Source organism: Anomalospiza imberbis, chromosome 18 (assembly GCF_031753505.1).
Source record: "Anomalospiza imberbis isolate Cuckoo-Finch-1a 21T00152 chromosome 18, ASM3175350v1, whole genome shotgun sequence".
Classification (NCBI taxonomy): Eukaryota; Metazoa; Chordata; class Aves; order Passeriformes; family Viduidae; genus Anomalospiza; species Anomalospiza imberbis.
Window position 1 is genome coordinate 5,450,347 of NC_089698.1, and position 20,247 is coordinate 5,470,593.

Sequence of the window (20,247 nt, forward strand, 5' to 3'; positions counted from 1 at the left end):
AGCACTAATGAGTTTCATTAGAATGCAGTGCATCAACCCTAGATTGAGACATAGCCCAACATGATTAATTACCCTCTTGGAATGGCTGCAGCAAAACAGAGTGGGCTATCAAGGCTATCCTCTAATAGCTGTGTCCACCCACCTTCTCCACCTGCCCGAAGAGGAGTTCTCCTTTCCTGCAGCTTGGCTACCACTGTGACAGCTGTGGGTGCTGCCAGTGCCAGCTCAATAGATGATACTCTTAATTCATCATCTTCTCTGCTAGCAATTACCCTTGCTCATTTCAAAATCAAGGTCAGTCTTATTTAGCATACTTATCTTTCAGAAAAGTGTCAGTGTTCTAAGCATGAGTTTTTCAGCCTCAACTACTACTTAGTTATGTAAAAACAGGAATCTTCTTATTTCACAGCTAAGCTTATAATCATGTCCAATCAAACTAACTCAAAAATCATCTCAATTAATCCTTTGAAGTGCATCAGCCAGTTCCCCCGTTCACCCAGTTACAGCAGTATCAAAAAACTAGAGTTGAAAATGCATTTACTTGATTTTTACTTTTCAGAACATCTTGAAAAGAGATTTGACTACAAAGATAACCAAAATCTATTTGGAAAGCAGATTGCAGGTAAACCTACAGCTGTTTAAAGTTTATTGGCATTATCTTGAAATCTGTCACTTTCTGTAGCTCTGAGATGCCCCCAGTGAGGGTTTAGCCACCTGAACACACTCTCCATGTGCTCCTCAAACATTCCAGCCAGCAAACTGCATGAAGGATCTCAGCACATGTCCCAGTCACACACCAAAATTACAATTTTCAGTTATACAATCTCCTCCATATCTTGCTGTTGCACAGCTTGTTCCAAAAACCGTACACCTCCTAGAGATGCACATTTACAGACATTTAGACTTGATGATCTTCAAAGGACCCATCCCACCCAAGCCATTTCATGTGAATTCTATGCTACAGTAAGCACAGAAAATGGACTTGAAGCTCCCAAAGGATTGAGTCTTGCATTGGTACAACCAACAGAAACTTCACAATAGTCTTCCAAGGGTGACCACTATAGAACATGCCTGTGACATGTGGCAGAGGCCTCCTCAGTGGCTCTTCACACACTGTGTGTGTGGCACAGGCATTGCTGGGATGTTAAGTTGTGCTCACACATTATTTCTGATATCAGCACCTCCGTGCCACTTAAGATTCTTGGCTCTAAGGGTGATGAGGCCCTGGCACAGGGTGCCCAGAGAAGCTGTGGCTGCTCCGTCCCTGGAAGAGTCCAAGGCCAGGTTGGATGGGGCCTGGAGCAACCTGGGACAGTGGAAGGTGTCCCTGCCCATGGCAGGGGGGTGGAACAAGCTGGCTTTAAATTCCCTTCCAACCCAAACCATTCTGTGATTCTAGGAAAAGTACTTCTAAACCCTACTATGTCTCTCAGCAGCTGCCAAAAAGCTGCAAGCCATACCAGCCCCATTCCAGCTCTTCCATTTGTAACACTTCTAATGAGCAGATGGTTAATTTTTGTGAGCGGAGAATAAAAAAACAAAACAACTTTTGTTGGTGCAAGTGTCTCAGGGTCCTTTAGGTTATAAAAACCAGTTGTTCTGGATATCTGCTTAAATTTTTGACTGCAAATTTAGCCTTCTCTATATTACTAGACAAATATTCATATCCTCCATTTGTTTTCAGGTAAAATAAAAACCTGCCAGACATTGTTCAAGGCTTTTTAGCTATTTAGAAGTTGGAAATACTTCAAGAGTAACAAAAATTTATTGTGCCTGTTTCCTGTGTATTCCCAGTAACAAAATTTTTGTACCCGTAGATCACACACAGTATGTGCTTCTCCACCTTTATTATTGCCACCTCACTTAAAATCAGAAGCTGAAGCTCCCACACAACTGTGAGTACCTGGCCTTCAGAGCCAGTTCCTCAAATACAATCTCAGGCTGAACCTGAAAGCTACACAATATTGAAAATGTGAATATTTGAACAATGCTACTGCTCACTTCAGAGGCCAAGGGACTGGGGCAACCCCAAAGTAAGGAAAATAATTAGGTAACAAGCTTTCTTTATGTTGTACTGCTAGAATTTTTGGGGGGCTGTAGCACTAGAGAGATTCGCAGAGGTACCTAAAGTAAAATGTAAACACTACCTTCTTTACCATGGGAGAAAGCAAAAAAATTAGTTAAATGTACATAAAAGCCCTTCAGAGGCCTCAGCATTTACATTTAAATGTAATCAGCTCATTACATTTACCTTCCTGGCAAAACTGTCTTCAACTCAGATTCACAGAATGGAGAGCTGTAGATCTGCTACATTCAAGTTGCTTCTTTCTCTTCTACAGTGTTATTTTATGAAACATGAATTCACAGAAGCAGCAGTAAATTTTAATTAGTGAAATACAGATGGTTATTTTATACAAATTTTAAATTTTCCTGTTTTTATTAAGCACCAACCAAACCCAACACAATGTGCACCGTATTTACAAATGCATAAAAATATTTATAGTTCCATATATGATTTATCACTGTACTTAACAGCACTGAACACTCTAAACTACAAACAATAAAAATAACATTTCTGTGCTTATTTTTTTGTTTAATATAAACAAAATCTAATAAAAAATAAAATATTAAAACAATTTTAAATATAAACAATTTTGTGTGGGGACACAGAAGAAAGAAGAACAAAAGCATTAGTATTGGGGAGGAGAAATTGTGTGAGAGCACGAGAGACAATGGATGTGTCTGAGCCAGGAGTGAGTTGCTGGTTTGGATCATTAACTGAGAGCTCGATGCTCGCTGCTGCTCCCTCTGCAGACTCCAGGATCAGTGTCCTCACTCAGTGCAGAGTGTGGGATCAAGCAGAACAAATGTGGGAGGGCACAAAATCATACAGGCAACTGATTTTCTTCTTATTCACTGGAACACTAATTTAGGCTCTTTAGAAAGCTCCGTTTACTATACACACTCCTCTTATCCACACTCCTTTGTGCTGCTTTCCCTATTCTGTTACAGCTTTCCAAAGCCTCAGTAACTGTACCGTGCAGTACCAAACATTTCCACCTGAGTTAAGTGCACATATTTGCTGCTTTAAGCCTAGGAGGGCTCAGTGCTGTAGCTGTCCTTTCCCAAACAGTCACAAAAGCCATTATTTCTCAGAGTGCAACCAAATCCAAGAAGCTGACATTTTTTATTTAGTACCCATGGGCTATAACCATGAAAAATTTACTCCCTGAAATACAGTTGCATGCATTTCCTATCCACCCTACTCATGATAAAAAGTAATTTCCTTGCACAGCCTGGTAACAATGGCAACTGAATGAGATGTATCACCATAAAATAAACATGAGCACATCGCACATCTGAATTCTCCGGAGTGAGACTACTACTCTGTGTTCCCAGAGAACATTTAAATGAATAAGAGGCCTTGAAGCTTGACATGTATCTCTAAAGGCATGGGAGAGGATTCAGGGCAACTGTCATTAAAATTAATCACTATTAGTGATCACAAACCTCTAGTAACACTGTAGCTCACTACAGGAGAGCTATCAGAGCCAAAATAAGATGTCTAAGCAATGAAAACCAAGAGCTGATCAAGAACTTATGTGTGACACTCCTGTGTGATAACTGAGGGGGGCTAAAGGTTACACAACAACAAAATCTGGTATTAGATTGTTTTCCAGTTCCTACTCATTTGGTAAAGGAAAATCAAAGGAGAACCATTATTTTGTATTTTGGACCAATTAGGAATGAATTACAGTGCAAGAAAAAAATAAAAAGAAAATAAAAATAAGAAAATATGTCCAGAATTCCTACCCTGAGTTATTGCAAAAGTCCAACAGACTGAGGCAGGACCCAACCGTGCTCTGCCCAACTCACGGGGGAGCTGTCCAGCAAACACAGAACTGAATGTTACCAGGGTTAAAACCACCTTTCACCAGCTTTTTCACACATTCTGAAAAATTATGAAACTGAATTCCATTAGATGTTATGGCTTCATAGGACAAATGGGCTCAGAAATTTAGTTCTTGAGAAGTCCATGAGCGATAATGAAGATACACCAGCTCAAATGCAGCCTCGAGGACAGAAAGCCCTGGAATCTCTGTCAGAGATCTGTCTGACATGTCTGCCAGGAAAACAGACCCCACAATTCCTGTTTCCTTAAACATCTCCTGCCCACCAGGGCTTAAACACCACCAGGTGGCCCTTCAGTCTCAGCACAGCAATTTTCATGGAAGAGCCAACACCTCCTATCAGCTGAAGGGAACAGAGCTCTCAAAGAGGCAGAAGAAGGCTGTGTGTGATTCTGTGACTCATGGATCCCAGTGCTTGTGAGGATGTGGGTTTATAAAATCACCTTGAATTACATAAATTATCACTGAATTGTTTAATTATTTATTTGTATAAATCACGTTGCCCTTTCTGCTATGTCTTGCACTGCTTTTTGTGTTTTATTTGTGAAGGACAGAAGCCTGCAAGCAGATAGCCACAAGGAGTAAAATACTTGGCAAAAATTAATCCTCATTTTTCACCCTGAAAAAAGTTGGAAAATTATGCCTGAAGTACCCATTAATGCAGTGTTTCAAGAAAGTTTCTTTCCACTTCCCATATGAGACATGCTTCTATTAACAAATGTTTCATCCAAGTACATTCTCCCTTTGTTAGCATCCAGAATATCTAGGGCTTGGTATACATCTTTGAAGAAGTTCATTAAAAATGAATCATAAAACCATGAATTTAGCACTTGTCTAAATAAAAAATAAGTTTTCCATTAGGGGAAGTGAGCACTGTATTAGTTCTAACAGAAGAAAAACTAAAGGAATAGTTTCCAGTTACAGACCTATCAAGCACATGGAATAGAATTTTGAACCTGACAAGACTAACAAAAGCCATCAGATACACTGTATGGGGAGAACAGTCTCAAATACTGGACACTAAGAAAAATGTCTTTATTATATTTTTATATACATCAATATTCATATGATAATATGAATATATATATATATATATATATATATATATATCTCCATTTTTTTTCCTATGAACTGGTTCTTAAACTGTTTTAGAATGAAAAAAGCAGTACAGGAATTTGCATACCACTGCCAGCTTCTGGTAAAGTCATCAGAAATTACAAAAATAACTGCACTGAAGAGCATAAAAACTGTGTCTATGATAGACTTCAAAGAACTTGTAGAGAAATTCAGTTATTTGACTTCCAGGACAGAAACTTCACATTCCTGAGGGAAGGTAAGAAAGGAAGAGTTCAAAACTAATATAAATCCAGAAAATAAAATTGAAACTAGAGTGACTATTCACTACATGATAGAAACTACAATATTGTTAAACCTTTATTTTAAACTACAGGAGTAAGTTCTCTGTCAGTGGATAACAGTTGAACTATCAGTCATTTATTTCTGTTGTTCCATGTAACACAAGGGGCTTTATAATTTCCTCTTTGGAGCAAAAGAGAAATCATGTACAAAGATGCTTGTGGCAAAAAGGAAATGTCACCTGTTTTGTCCAGCAGTTCAGACCTCAGTGCCCTCAGACACAAATGGAGTGACTCAGTGACTCAGAGAACAACAGGTTATAGAAATAAAAATGATTGCCACAAACCTCTTCCCTGCTTGCATTAGTCTGAACTGTCATCATGCTCTTGTCTCAGAAAACGCCTGTGCTTAATGCAGCAATTATCCCAGTGCTGCATCTCCTACTTGTACATGGTCACAGACACTTCACATCTCACTTGGCTGCAGGGAGTGAGATGGAATGACCTCGACAAACCCCTGCTGGCACTATAAGGCCAGGAAGATGGAATGTTAAGCCCTGGATGTATTTTCAGCTGTCAGGGAGCTCTCAGCAAGGCCCCTGCTAATTGCCTGGGTTTTCTTGCCCTTGGCACAGTGTAGCACACTGTGTAAATGGTATCCTTGAGTGCTTCCTACTGACTTGCTGGTCAAGGCAATTTCCTGCTTTCTCCATTTTTAGTGTTTTCTCCTGTCTACTTCCTCTCACAAACTCTCAGTTTAATTTAATTTCCTCAGAGACTGGTTGAGATTATAGGTCTGTGATGAGGATCCAGTGATGTCCAGAAATGCCATGATGTATCAGCCTGTGTACCCAAACAAGAAATGCAGGTTTTTAAGAGCATTCTTATCTATCACAGAGAAACCAGGTAAGCATCCTTGAATCTACTCAAATCCCCTCCTGTTCTTTATTGTCACTCAGCCACTGATGGGCAGCTCTCAAAGGAGAAGGGGGCTTGATGCACTCCTTATAATCCACAACCTCTTAGGCAGTGTCCCTTGTGCTGCTCAAATTCTAGTCCTTGGCCAACCAGAACTGCAGCATAAATTCAGAGAGCTGGGACAAACCCAGGATGGCAAACCCTAAGAAAAACAGGATTATTTCCTGCAGAACAAAACCAAAAACATCTAAGACATGGTTGTTGGTGATTTAAGAGCAGCAAATAATGTAATTGTAGCAAAAGGAAAAATAGATGGGGATAAGGGGCATAAAGACAGTAGGGTAACAAAATTAGAGCAAATAATTAAAATGCAAAGAAACCCAAATGTGTATCGATAACGTGAGTGTAAAGCAAAGCATTTCAGAAAGCACAGCCCAGAAGAGCTGCTCTCCTTCCACAGCATCAGTGACACTGCAGCCTCAGGAGCCAGATCTGCCAGCACTGCCCTGCCAGCCACTCCTGCCTGATGTCAGACAAACACAACCGGCAGCAAGAACAGAACAACTGTGGAAAGAAATTAACGAAATTCCACTTAAAAGTATCAAAAAAATGTGAATATCTGCACACAGCTGAAATGAGATCCCAGGCCCTGCTGAACGCCTGAGCACAGAGCGCCCTCTCATGTGCTTCACTCACTTCTCCACACATCACTCCAATCCTCCACAATTCCACAACTTCAGAATGAGTCACCACTACGGTCATAGTAGCAAAGGAATTAATCTCCAAGATGAGAAAACTCAGTCTTTGTATGCTGAGTAAAAACAAGGAATATATATCTCATTCTTAAGAATAACAAAATTGAAGGCACAAATCACTGAAGAACTAAAACCTGAGCAGAAAAATCATCTGGCACTTAACTCTTCGAGGTTTGGGTAGGTGAGAAAAAGAGGTAACAACATATCCTGAGGTTTTAGTCTGAAACTATGGGGTACTAAACCCAGTATTGTGTAAATAAATGAAAGCAGTCCAAATATCTCAAAATGCTATCCAGTGGCAATGTGCCTGAAGCTCAATGAGCAGGCAACAAGATACTTCTTCTTAAATATCACCCTTGCAGATCAATCCTCACTTCTGCATTTCAGAATTACTTCTGCATTTGTGCTTTGGATATTCAGATATATGAAGAATAAAAACCACTCTATCATTCCTGCACAATAATATAACTAGTTCCAGTGGCAAGAGAACTGTGGGGTAAAAACTAGCACCTTCCAGGAGATAAATTTACATTACAGCATTTAGACTAAGTAGAATAACTGCAGTTAATTCCATAAAAGAAAATTTTAATTTGCTTTATTCCATATACAAAAGGGTTCCAGAAAACAAAGGAAGGAATAATGAAGCCCTACAGTAAGTGCTTGGAAAATTTGTGTTGATTTGTTGCATGCTGAGATTTAAGTACCTTGGTAAGCTGATCCAATTCTGAGGCAATAAGCCGATTTCTTAGAAAGGAGACATTTTTTCTTGTGTACCTGTCTAAGACAGACAACCATTACATGTGAAAATACTTTTTTCTTTTTTTAGGATGACATAACTATAGTGTCATCTGTGTCCACTGTGTCACTGTCCTCCACTCTCATGTTGCACTGCTACTCCTCTGTAATTTTAAGAATTTAGGGAAAGGAGAACCTACACAACTTATCTGCACAGCAATTTTCCCCCAGTAATGCCATAACCATCTCTTCTGGTGCAGAGAATACTTCTCCAGTGAACTTGACTCTTGGGAAAAACAACTCCATAAAAAGCTGTCAAAATACTCCATGATGCTCATTATTTAAATATCTAATTGGAAAAAAAAGGGGCAGGGGTGAGGGGGGAGGGAGTAAAAAACGTTTTGGTGAGGGAGGTCAAACACAGGAACATGTTGCCCAGAGAGGCTGTGGAGTCTCCACCCTTGGAGATATTCAAAACCTGCCCAGACAATGTCATAGACAACCTGCTCCAGCTGGCACCCTGCATTCATCTCCAAGGGTCCCAGCCAACTTCAGCTGTGCTGTGGTTTTGCAACACAAAAAGACAGAAAGAAATGCACAAATCTCACGATAACGTAACACGAGTTCTAGCAAAGTGAAAAAGGTTTGTTAAATGGTTTTATGTCTGAAAAACTGGAATGCAACTTTCTGCAAATTAAAGACAGACTGTAAGCTGAAGGACAGGACTGGAAAGTTCCTTGCTCATCAAATTAAAAACAAGAGGTCTATTCATGAAAAAAGTTACGTGGTCAAGTCACATTCTTTGCTCAAAAGTTTTACATGCGACTGTGGGTGGGCACTCTGCTTGCCATTCACTGAGAAACTCTGAGTGGTTAGGGATTGCTACAGCATGTGAAGGTTTGTTTATAAAGATGGGCAAGCAGTCAGGAGAAGTGCAAGTGGACATGCAAGTGTCCATTCTTCTTGTGGAAGTCCTGGTCTCATGACTGACAGCTGGAGGCACTTAACAAAATACCAGTGCAAGCCGTTCTGCCAAATTCCCCTACAGCGAGATGACAACACCTAAACCCTCTTGCACTGCAAACACCCAAAGGCTTCACAGCTCACAACTCCCCCTTCTTTCAGTTCTTTCATATTTTTTCTCCACTAGAGATGTTAAGCCACATTTTTAAATTGAGACAATAATTTTAAATTAGGAGAGACAAAGACCATCAGAGAAAGTCGTGCCTGATGAAAAGTGCTGTAATTCTTCCTAGCTACTTTTGAATTACATATGCACAGGGCATTCCTTTTGCATCAAATACATTCTCCAGACTATTCAGCTTTTCTCTAAAAGGTGTTTCAGCTTTAAAAAAGGTTGATAAAAAAAGGTGGCCCTGTTTTAAGAAATAACATTTTTTCCCTGCCTAGTGGCTCGAACACTTGCAATAATCAGAGATCATTACTGAACCCCAAATCTTCAAATCTGTTTGCCAGCTTGGCCCCCTCTCATTCAGCAACCCACTGTGCTTTTCAGGGAATGCTGCTCCTCAAGCACCAGACCCTGGGGCTTCAAGCAGCACAGTGTCACTGAATGGTACAGTCAGCATCCTTCTACTCACACAGGACAAAGAAATCAAATAAAATCAAGGTACCCCTCGGAGTGCTGAAAACATCCATCTTTGTGATTCTTGCTTCCATTTGTCTTAGGCTGTGAATGTTCCTATTAGCCAAATGTATTCAAGTTGGACAAAGTCATTTCATCTCCTGTTAATGAACAACTTTTCTGCTGAGAGATTAAGAGAATAAATCAATGCCAAAATGCAGTTAATTGTTCAGTAGCAGTAGGCTGTTTGTACCTTTTGTTAGCTGTCATAGCACTGAGCCAGCACTCAACGGGTAGTGAAATCTACATTTTAGCACAGAATTAGGTCCAAATTTAAACTATTTAAGCCACAGCATTTTTCCTATAATGTAAGGATTTAAAAATATTTCAAAATCAGCAAGAACTAGGGAGAGACTGTTCAGGTATCAGAGTCACATAATATATATCCCTCCATTTTCATGTACCATGCCTAAGGCTGCACAGCTGTGAAGAGAAATAGAATAAAAATTTTCTACAGCACACTCAACAGCAAAACAAAGAAAACTGTTCAGTGGGAAATCAAAGAACAAAATGAGCCTGATCTGATTTGCCTCTTGGATATTTCCAAAATGCAGTTTAATTCCTGAATTATTCTGTTATCCTTGCATTTCTCAGCGCTAGCTACACAAAATATTTTTCAAATAGCAGAACTCAAAAGCCAGCCCTCTCAGACAAAGCCTATGAACAGGTTTATGTGCTGTTGTTATAAACATGTTTCAGCCACACACAATAAGTTCTTGTGGTCTGTAAGAGATCCGATGTTTCTCTCCACAATCACTTTCTCATTGTTCATGTCTTGAGCTGTATAGATAAGCATATGCATTTGCATAAACACACCTGCTCATTACCCAACATTAATTAATTCTTTAAAGAAAGATTTTGGGGTGGGGATGTTAAGAGCATTACTTTCAGTCACAGATTGTGTTGAACTCATGTTAACAAGCATTAAGTGGAGTAGGAGCAAAAAAGTAAGAATTAACAATCTACCTAAGAAATGTAGTTTGCACCCAAAGGAGGAAAAGAAATATAGAAACTTATATTTAGTAGTTCAAAACTCAAAAAACCTGCATTCAAATTAATTTTTTGATTTCCTAAGTGAAAGGAAGTCAGGTTCTGTATTTATTTTCTGTATTTATTTTCTGTATTAATTCTGTATTTATTTTCTGTATTCCAACCAAATACCAGTTGTCCCTACTAAGCTCCCTCTTCTGGCTAATTAATAAACTTGCTTAGACTTTGTATGCAGAAATTTCGATCTTCCCAGTTCTGTTCTATAAAAAAACCCAAACATTTATTTTTAAAAGTTGGGAAATAAAGGTTGATGTTGAAATACACCAGTTTTCAACTCCAGACAGAGCCCTCCTTTTTTCTCTGACAAGTTCCACACACACACACACACAAGGAAATAAACACCCCTGTACTGTGCAGGGACACTCTGCAAATTGACACTCCACCATCTGCACCTCCTCTCAGCTTCTGAACATCACTGCCTATTTTCTGGTATCAGATATTCTTGAAATGCCTGCGTTCAAAACGTACCACACTAATTAATTCGTTCCCCAAAGTACACCCTTCCTTGTTCTGGCTAAAACTAGGATTAAATACGTAATAAAAATACAAACAAGGCTTTTGGAAATTATAAATGTTGAAAATGAGGAAAGCAGAATCACAGAATAAACTAGGTTGGAAAACACCTTGGAGATCATGGAGTCCAGCCTGTGACCTATCATCACCTTGCAGCCAAACCATGGCACTGAGTGCCTCATCAAGTCTTTTTTTAAAAACCTCCAGGGACAGTGACTCAACCACCTCCCTGGGAGCCCATTCTGAACCAATCCTCCTATGAAGATTTTTTTCTAATACCTAGCCTGAACTAGAAGCAACCAGTCCTCACCAAACAAACACAAATTCAGGAGACAGAACAGAGGGGCAGTGAATGGCCTCGATGGCTTAACCCAGCAGTCACCGTTGTTGTGGAGCTGCCAAATCAGTAACAGACTCTGGTAAAATTTTTCATTCTCTTCTAAAATCTAGGGTTATTGCAGATGATTTGTGGAAAGAACAATTCATGGTGAAAGGGAAGTACTATGTAGAAGGGTGTGAACATCACAACTCCAGTGGAATGAACACACAGAGGAAAAAAAAAATTAATTCAGCTGTGGGTTTTCATTATTTCAGTTACTGCAGTAGCATCATTGCTCCTTTCTAAAAGCCAAGCCACACTCCCAGCCAAGCCAATTTTATGAGACTTCTATCACAACTGTGCCAATGAAGGCAGGCAGCACAGTCAAACTCCAATCTCTACAAATCATTTCTGCTCAATATCTTTATGACCTTCAATCCAGCTAATGAAAGGCCTTGAAGGGAAATTCATTTCATGTTTATATTTACTACTGTACCTTCAGCCCAAGTGAAATCAAAAATCTGTTTCTACATACAAAGTCTTAAAAGTACCACAACAACAAAAGATTGCAAAGACAAAGCCTGTGAAGCAAAACGCTGAGGGATGATCTGAAAAAAAGAAAACAACACCAAATCTTTAAAAGTTAAGAAACCAGAAACAAGGTTCCAAATGGGATTATGAGGGTTTGAGAGAAAAGAGGGAAGTGTGTGATGCACTGACAAACTGAAGATACCACTGAGAAAAGATAAAAGGGAAGATACAAGCAGTGACTGTGGCTGAGCTTTATTCAAGACAGGACGCCTGCAAAAGCTGTGTTGACTCTGCCACTGCCAACTGATAGTAACTTTTGAAGTACATAAACATTTTGTATCACAGAGAAAGATATCCACTACACACTGAAGGAATAAAACAAGAACAGATGCTATGTCATCACAGCAACTTCATTTAAATCTTCCAGTACTTTTTCCATCAATGAGGCTCAAAATGTTCTGTAGAAGTGACTCCTTACTTTTTGTAAAACAAGAATAAACAAAGAAATAGAGTTTGCTTAAGGTCAGGTGGATATTTAATAGCAGAACTAGAACTGAAACAGAGTTATTTCATGTTTTTAAACTCACTGATATGGTCTACCTGGAAAAAAAAAAGTCTCATTTTTTATTATTAAGAATGTTTTGGGGTTTTTTAAATACTTCACCTTAGTACTGCATCAATATATAAGTCTATTATGTCTGTATTTAATTGATTGTTAGCAATGCCTTCATTTAACACAGATAGCATTTTTAAGCTCATAAATCTTTTCCATCTTATATCCTATTTTGATCCACAAGTCTTTTCCACTGAACACTTCAAAGGTAGTTATACTTCTGTGACTGGCATTTTGAAAGTATTCTTTTATGATACCTTTTCATAACTTTTCATCTAAGTCAGAAGTGAATTAAATCACTACCAGACTTCTTAGAACAAGGATACAAAACTGAGCACAAGCACCCTGGCTTTTACACTCCTTAGCCACCTGCAGCCAACCAACCTGGACAGCTAGAGTTTAATGACAGTAATGATATTTTCTACTTTTAAACAGTCTTTCCCACAAAATCTTTTATGACATGCAGTAATATAAACCAGCTAATGACCAAAGAAAAACCCACCAAAAAAAACCATTCAACAACACAACTTAGAAGTTATAAATCATGTCCCTGACAAAGCAGGAGTTTTTTCTAATGTGGACTCATTCAAGTCTTAGGGAAGCATATGAAAATTTTTTCTAGAGGCTAAAAAAGAACTGCAAATGAAAATACAATAATTAAGAGTGATCTGCTTTGAAACAGAAGAAAATTTAACTTCAGTAGTTTGGAGCCTAGCTGGTGCAGAGCACCATGCTTGCCACTTGCTCTAATTTCTGAGGAGAGGAACCTGGGTGATGAGCCTGCTCTTAAACTGCACCTTTAGCTAAAGTGGCTCATAGGGATGAGCGAGGGATTGACAGGAAAAATGGAATCTGGAGCAGATGCTGTTAAAATCAATTAGCATGCAAAGGGCTGGCCCTGGACTAGCCAAGGCCCGGCAGCTACTGGAGCAATCAGTGGCAGCTGGTGGGAAGCAAGCCCAGGAGGAAGAGGCAACCAACATCATTCACTCTTTACAAACGTTTCCTTACATAGTCAGGTCTTACTGAGAATGCCAAGACACAGATTTCTTCAAATGTTTGTCCAAAATGTACTACACACAAACACTCTTTGAATAGTATTTTGAAAGGCCTTATCATTCTAATGTATTAATAAGAATCTCTATGCTACCTCTCAAAGTTTTGGAACCACATGTTCCTGGATGCTGATGAATACTGACTACATTAAACATTAAAACAGATGTCTGGTCTTCACAACCCAGGAACCATGCTGTGTTAAAACAGTAAAATAGTAGCATACTCCCATTGGGGAACAGTATGCTTACACAGAAAACTGTTTAATACCCAACAGGTAATTCAAGTCAAACAACTTTTAAAAAGAAAATATATCATTATCTGGAGCTTTTAGCAAAACCAGACTTTAGAACAGAAATACATGCACTCTTCTACACTGGGTGCTATATATGTGACCAACAACCCCACAGGAGTTCCTCCTTCCCCAGAGCAACAATAATACACAGAAGACAAATACACTTCCTTACCTTTGGCCACTTGGGATTCAGGAGTCGTGCCTTGATGGCATCATCCAAGGCCTTGTCATACTGGTGGATTTTCATGTAGGCTGCAGAACGGTTGCTGTAGAGAATGCAGTTCTGGGGGTCGACCCCCAGGGCCTCGTTGTAGAGCACGATCGCGGTGTGGAAGTCGCCGTCATGGCAAGCCTGGTTGCTCTGCCGAACCTTCTCCACAAATTCAGCTTTGCTCAACATGGGACTGTCAGGACTTTTTCTTCTGAAGGATTTGGATCCACAGAAGGAAATCTGGGAGGGGGAAAGGGAGAAATTATATGTTAGTGTTAAGAAATGCTATTCAAAAAGGAAAAAAAAATAAAAGAGATTAAGCTGTTAGAAACTGTTCAGCAAAAATTAAAACCACCAGGATCACTGCAGAACAAATGATGAATTCAGAACCAAGTTCTTAAAAAAGTAAATTGTTTATCTATTGAATCTCTTTTTGAGGGTACAGGAGTACCAGAAAGAATCTTGCGAAACATATCATTCCCCATGAATTATGTCTTCTAGACACAAGAGCAGCTGCAGTCTGTTTATATATGCTGCACTCCACACACTCAGAAGTGCTCTTCTCCTCAGCCAAGCTATTTGATTGTACAGCACTAAGCAGAGCTGCCAGGTAGAGAACAGGTGGCAGCTGTGAATATGAAGATGATGCTGGTACATCTGAAGTTTGATATGCAGATCACAGGCATACAAAGACAATGGAAAAACGTGTAAAATCTCTTCAAACCAAAGAACCTGTCCCACAACCTCTATTCACAAACCTCTACATCCAATGACAGGCAGCTGCAAATTGTTCCTATTTGGGAAGGGAAGGAGGAGTTTTTATGGAGGAACCACATACACTCACAGAAGTAAGCGGGACATAAAATTTATTTTAACAACAGAACAGTCATCCTTGGCAGAGCCTTCCCACATTGACAACTCTAGGTAATACAAAATAACAAATAAAAAAATATTTAAGCCTTCTAATTATAAGACATTATTTAAAGTGAGCTGTAGAAAATCCCAGTTCCATTGATTGTGGTACAATTTTTCTCCTTACTTAACTTTCTACATTGCACATTTTCCTCCACCACCCCTTTGCAGTCAGAAACTGTTTCTGTCATGCAAACCCTACTCTCTCCCAAGGGTACTCAAGAACTCAACAAGAATATCTTAGTCCAACTCTCGTCACAAGGCTGTTGGGAGCTGTGCAGTAACAGTATTTGGCAACAGGCGATACAATACATATGGTAACATACAAAGTACTTGAAAATATTCATTAAAGCTTTAGACTGCTATAATTAAGATTGGTGTCATCTAGTTTTAGTCCTGCAGATTGAAAAAGTTTAAGAATATCACATATTGTTACCACAACACAACAACCACAGTGCTTAAATACATTACCAGAGCCAGCTGGGGAATATTTTTAAAGGTGGAAAGGGAAGCAAGCTGCAAACTGACATCCTGTCACAAGGATCAATTGGTCTATAGACTTTTTTTTTCTTTTCTTCCTTAAGTCAAATAACAACAATAGAAAAGCATCAAGTTAGAAACTACTGATTTCTTATTTTTCTTATTATATCCATTCTTTTCTAACAGTGTTTGTCCAAACTTTTTCTAAACCTCTCTATTGAAAGAGATTCTATGCTTTACTCAGGCAATCTCCTTACACTGCTTCAAGATTTTCATCATTAAAACATTCTTCCCAATACCCAAATCTCCTTTGTGTCAGTAAATGTACTGTTTCTTGCCCTGTAGTAGACTGAGTAGACTGAACCAAAACCTCTTTTCCTTTCATCTGTGAGGTTATTTTTGTATAGTATTCTTGCTAATGCCAGTGCTGAACACATTGCTTCGTTCAAGCAGTGCAGTAACTCACACATCTGGGAGCATCTGACAATAAACTTCATCCCATGGACAGTTTGTTGTGACCTGAGGGCAAGAACTGAATACGAAGATTCAGCAGCTATTACATGGGCACGTGTCCAAAGGCAATGAGGAAACCCTGAGAAGGGTAATTAGTCACCAGAAGGCTTGGAGGTACTGTAGGAAAGGGGGCTGGTGAGTACCCAGGTGCCAGGGGCAGCAGTTTCTTCATGTGTCTTTAAAGGTGGCTGCTGCCTCTCTCCCTGAGTATTTCCTGGTCACTGACCTGCATCAGGGACAATGAAAAATACCAAATGTCATGTATTTCCCATGCTTTTATCACATTCAGAGTGAATGACTGCAGCTTCCACAAGCAGTACCACAACCAGCCATGAACTTAAGTTATTCAGAAGATAAATATTTCACGAAATAGATTCCTCACCAGCTGTGGCCATAACTGCCTTCAGCAGGAGGCCTGGCCTGGTGTGAAGCACAGCCAGCCCCACCCTGGAGAGCTCAGGGGCAGCAGAGGCATCTCACCCACCCCTCTCTGCCTGACCACAGGGACTCTGCTGCTCAGCCAGCTGCAGCTGCATGCCCAGGACCACCAAGAGCTACTGAGCCATCAGCAGTGGGGCCCCAAAGCACCCAGCACAACCTCGAGGAGCACCAGTCCAACAACAGCTGTCTTTTCTGGCAGTTTATTATGCACAAACAAATGCACACACAAAGTTGTTAATGATCCTTCCAGAATCATACTGTGAGTCTGCAACAACAAGGAGAATCCATGAGGACACATCCTCTCGGTCCAAGTGAAGTGGTTTCTGCCTCTAATATCCTGTGACGCTAAACAATCTCATGAAAAAAAAAAGGAAACTATGATGGTAATTTGTGGAATATGTTACTGTTTAATTCCTGCTATCATGAGAACTACGTAAGGCAGTAAAACATCATGAGGTAAAAGGAAAAACCCTGAAACAGTAAATCTGAGTCACTCTGGCACTCAAACCACAAATAAAAAAAGATTATGATTATGGTACCAAGTCACCAAAAGTACTCATTAGAAAGTCATCCCCTCTCCAGTCACCACTGCTCCTCTCCTGTTAACACAGTGGAAGGTGATGGTAATGCACGTATTTGGGCTGCCTAACATTTTGCTACAGAAGGTGCTTGCATGTACTAAACCAATGCTAAAGAAGACGTTTCTTAGTGCAGCAGAACAAATAAGGTTCTAATGAAGTGTAGAACAGGATCTAGTCAGAAAATCTGAGTTAGAAGCTCATTTATTTCTCATCAAGTAGAAGATGGCACGAGCTTCTCAACATTACTTCTCCAAACCAGCATAAGACAGCAGAAATCAGCTCTTACTGTCATGTCACACAGAAGCTTCCACAAGATCTGCTTCAGATCAGACTCAGCAACAAATTTCCTTCACCGGTGAGAAAGGCACCTCTGGGAGAAGGTGCTCAGGATTCAACCCTGCTGGCCATGCAAGCGGAGTGTTAAAATACACACAACCTTCCTTGGTCTTTTTCAAGATGAAATGAACTCCCAACCACCCCCAAGCAAACAGGAACTTGAATATACAGCAAAACTTATATTACAAGAATTTTTGTCCTCACTGATCAAGCTTGTTAAACTTAGTCCTCTCTACAAAACATTTATCAAATAGAAGAAGTGCCCATACACACTGAAAAATGTGTCTGAACAGCATACTGCTGTCCAGAAACCCAGAGGAAACAGATTCCCAGTGAGCTCCAGTAAGACAAGTGAGAAGAGATAACAGCAAATCCACATTCTGCTCCAAGAGGACTAAAGAAAACAATGTGGTACAAAAGTAAATGTTTTATCAAAACACCAATGGTACAACCCAGAGCTTTTTGGTTTGTATGTAATTCCTCTTATTTAATTCTATAGAATGCAAATAATTAATTTGATTTGATGATGTCTTGGGTGGCAAGTCCATAGTTGTTAAGACAACTTCAAAAAAATTTCTTTATAACTTTTCAAAAAAGATACTGTAAATGTGGTATGTATAATTTTTATATTTTAAATTATCTAAATAGCTCAAGATATTTATTGAAGTATTAGGAAGAGGAAAAAAACAAAAAGAGGCAAGGAGAAAAATTGGCATTCCCAATGGATTCTGAAAAAAAAGAGTGACAGTAACTTAGGCTAAATATAGGTTTCCAAAATCAGCTTAAATCTGTAACTGAGCTTCCCTTTCTATGACAACCTCTACACAACTTCTATTTTAATCTGTAAAATGGTTTTATGGTTTTTCTCCATATTCTGGGGTATTACTGTTTTTCTGCAATAGAAATTGGCTTCAAGAAGAGCCCAAGAACAAATAAAGCACATGAAGTCTGTCCCTGAAACCTCCCAGCAGCCAACACTTCAGCCAGGCTGCACCACACTCCTGAAGAGATACGAAACCCTGCACACCACATGCAACCTGCCCCTGAAGAGAGCAGAATTTCAACAGAAATAGTGTGGAAAGAAATGAAAGACCACCAAAACTGGAGGTTTAAGCCACCGCAGGGTGATATGAACTTACCAACAGGAAGGAAACAGATTTTTTTCTTAACTGGAGCTTATTAAAAACAAAATTTTCTATAGAAAATGGTTTTACTTGAAGAATTTTTTTAAAAATGCAAAGAAGTTGCGAGCTTCTGTGAGCTTGGACAGATCTGCACTTATTACAGCAGTTAGATCCACCCTAATTTAAGGCATGCTACATGCTGCTAAAAATTGTAATAACAACTATGCAATCCATAGTTAAATTTCAACAGTACTTTTTGTTTCATACATAATTTTAAGCTAGTTATTGATAACAATAACTATATATACATATATATATATACATACATATATAGATGTATAAAATTAAATCACAAACTATCAATGAGGAAACAGACTTTTCCCTCTGATCTGTCTGTGAGCCAGAGGGAGACAGGGCAACAAGGGAGTGATGGACCAGTAATTCAGCAAAAGCCAGGCATGAACAGTAACCTCGCTCGAGGAATACCTGGTAGGGCACCACTAAAGGCACATCCACTCATCCATTTAGGAATTTATCCATTTGCCACATACCCGTTTCAAAGAGCCTATAAAGGGCTCCATTAGCACCTGAAGAGCTCTTGTTTCACACCAGAAGAAAGCGCAGGAGAGATATTCTCTAAGACTGTGAAAGCCTCCAAGAAAAAGTTAAGACACTGTAATGACGAGCAACTCCAGAAGGGGAAGAAGGACAAGAAGGCATAGGCACCCAGCTCTCTGGATGTCAACTCTGTTCACTGGCGACAGCCAGGGGCATCCCTATGGCTACACCACCAAGCGACGGGAGCGCAAGCCGCTGGCCGGGCTAACACGGCGCACCGCGGATCGCCAACCTGCGCTCAGCGCACGGCCAGAGCCACGGTGGTGACATCTGCTGTCACCCCAGGCGCGCCGACCGAATCCAGTCTCCAGGTTCTAAGTTCTGCCACTAACAAAGCTCTTATAACCAAGTTCATAACGACTTTCTGCACCGCTGAAGCAGGGGAAGGAGCTCCGCAGTGCTGCCAAGTACACCTGACACGCTTACCTTCAAACTTGGCAGATTTTAACGAGATTCGAGTTTGTTTACGGGGGCGCCAGAGCGAGCACAATGCCCATGCCGACATCCGAGCTCTCTGCTCGCGAGGGTCCCGCTCCAGCTAGCGGCGGCCGGCGGTGTTCGGGGCACACACTCGCCGCTCCGGGGCCAGGCCCGGGCCCGCCGCCGCTCCGCACGGCGCAGGACCCGGCCGGGACTGCGGCGGGACCCCCGCCCGCCCCGCTGGGCTCGGGGCTCCCAGGCAGCGGGGTCACTGGCGGCACCCCAAGGTGCCCAGGGCGACGGGAGCCGAGCGCTCGGCCTGGCGTTCCCGGAGCCCCGCCAGGAGCTGCCCCACCGCCGCCCGGCCCCTCACCGCGCCTCGGGCCACCGGGCCTGCGCCCCCGCCGAGCCCCCTCCCGCTCCGTGCCGGGACAGCCGCCAGCCCGCGCCCCGCAGCTTCCCCCCGCCGCCCGTGTCCGGCCCGGCCCGGCGGCTCCTTCCCGCCTCCCCGACCGCTCCAGCGCTGCCCGTCCGGCGTCAACCCACCCGGGGAGGCTCCGCGTCCTGCTCCCGCCGAGCCCGGCCCACCGCCACGGCCCCCGCCGGGGGCGGCGGCGCCTGTTGCTCCATCGCGCTCCTCCTCCTCCTCCTTCTCCTGCGGGGGCCGGGGCCGCCGCCGCCCCCGCCAGGCCGATCCCACTCCGGCCCCCGGCGCCACGTTCCGGGCCCGGCTGAGTGGGACCCGCAGTGCCCCGGCCCCGCCCCGGGGCTGGGCTCCGCCCGGACCCCGGGCACCCCCGCCCGACGGCGCCGGGCCCGCGCCGGACGTCCTGCGGCTGCCGCCCGCGCTCCCCCGGCCCGGGGCAGCGGCTCGGCCGCACCTCCGCGGGCTCCGGCAAGAGCAGCGCTCGCCTCTCC

The 20,247-nt window shown here is 41.6% G+C and overlaps 1 protein-coding gene across 2 annotated transcripts in view; it reads right to left on the minus strand.

Annotated features, from left to right (window-relative positions):
• Positions 1–20,018, minus strand: part of TTC28 (tetratricopeptide repeat domain 28) — a 110,203-nt gene extending 90,185 nt beyond the window's left edge. For both annotated transcript variants that reach the window (XM_068208690.1, XM_068208689.1), the window contains exons 1-2: positions 19,876–20,018; positions 13,866–14,144 (exon numbers count right to left, since the gene is read on the minus strand). In XM_068208690.1, the coding sequence (XP_068064791.1) occupies positions 13,866–14,144; positions 19,876–19,959 (363 nt within the window). In that variant the 5' untranslated portion in view covers positions 19,960–20,018. The remainder of the gene's footprint in view (positions 1–13,865; positions 14,145–19,875) is intronic.
• Between the last annotated feature and the right edge of the window lie 229 nt (positions 20,019–20,247).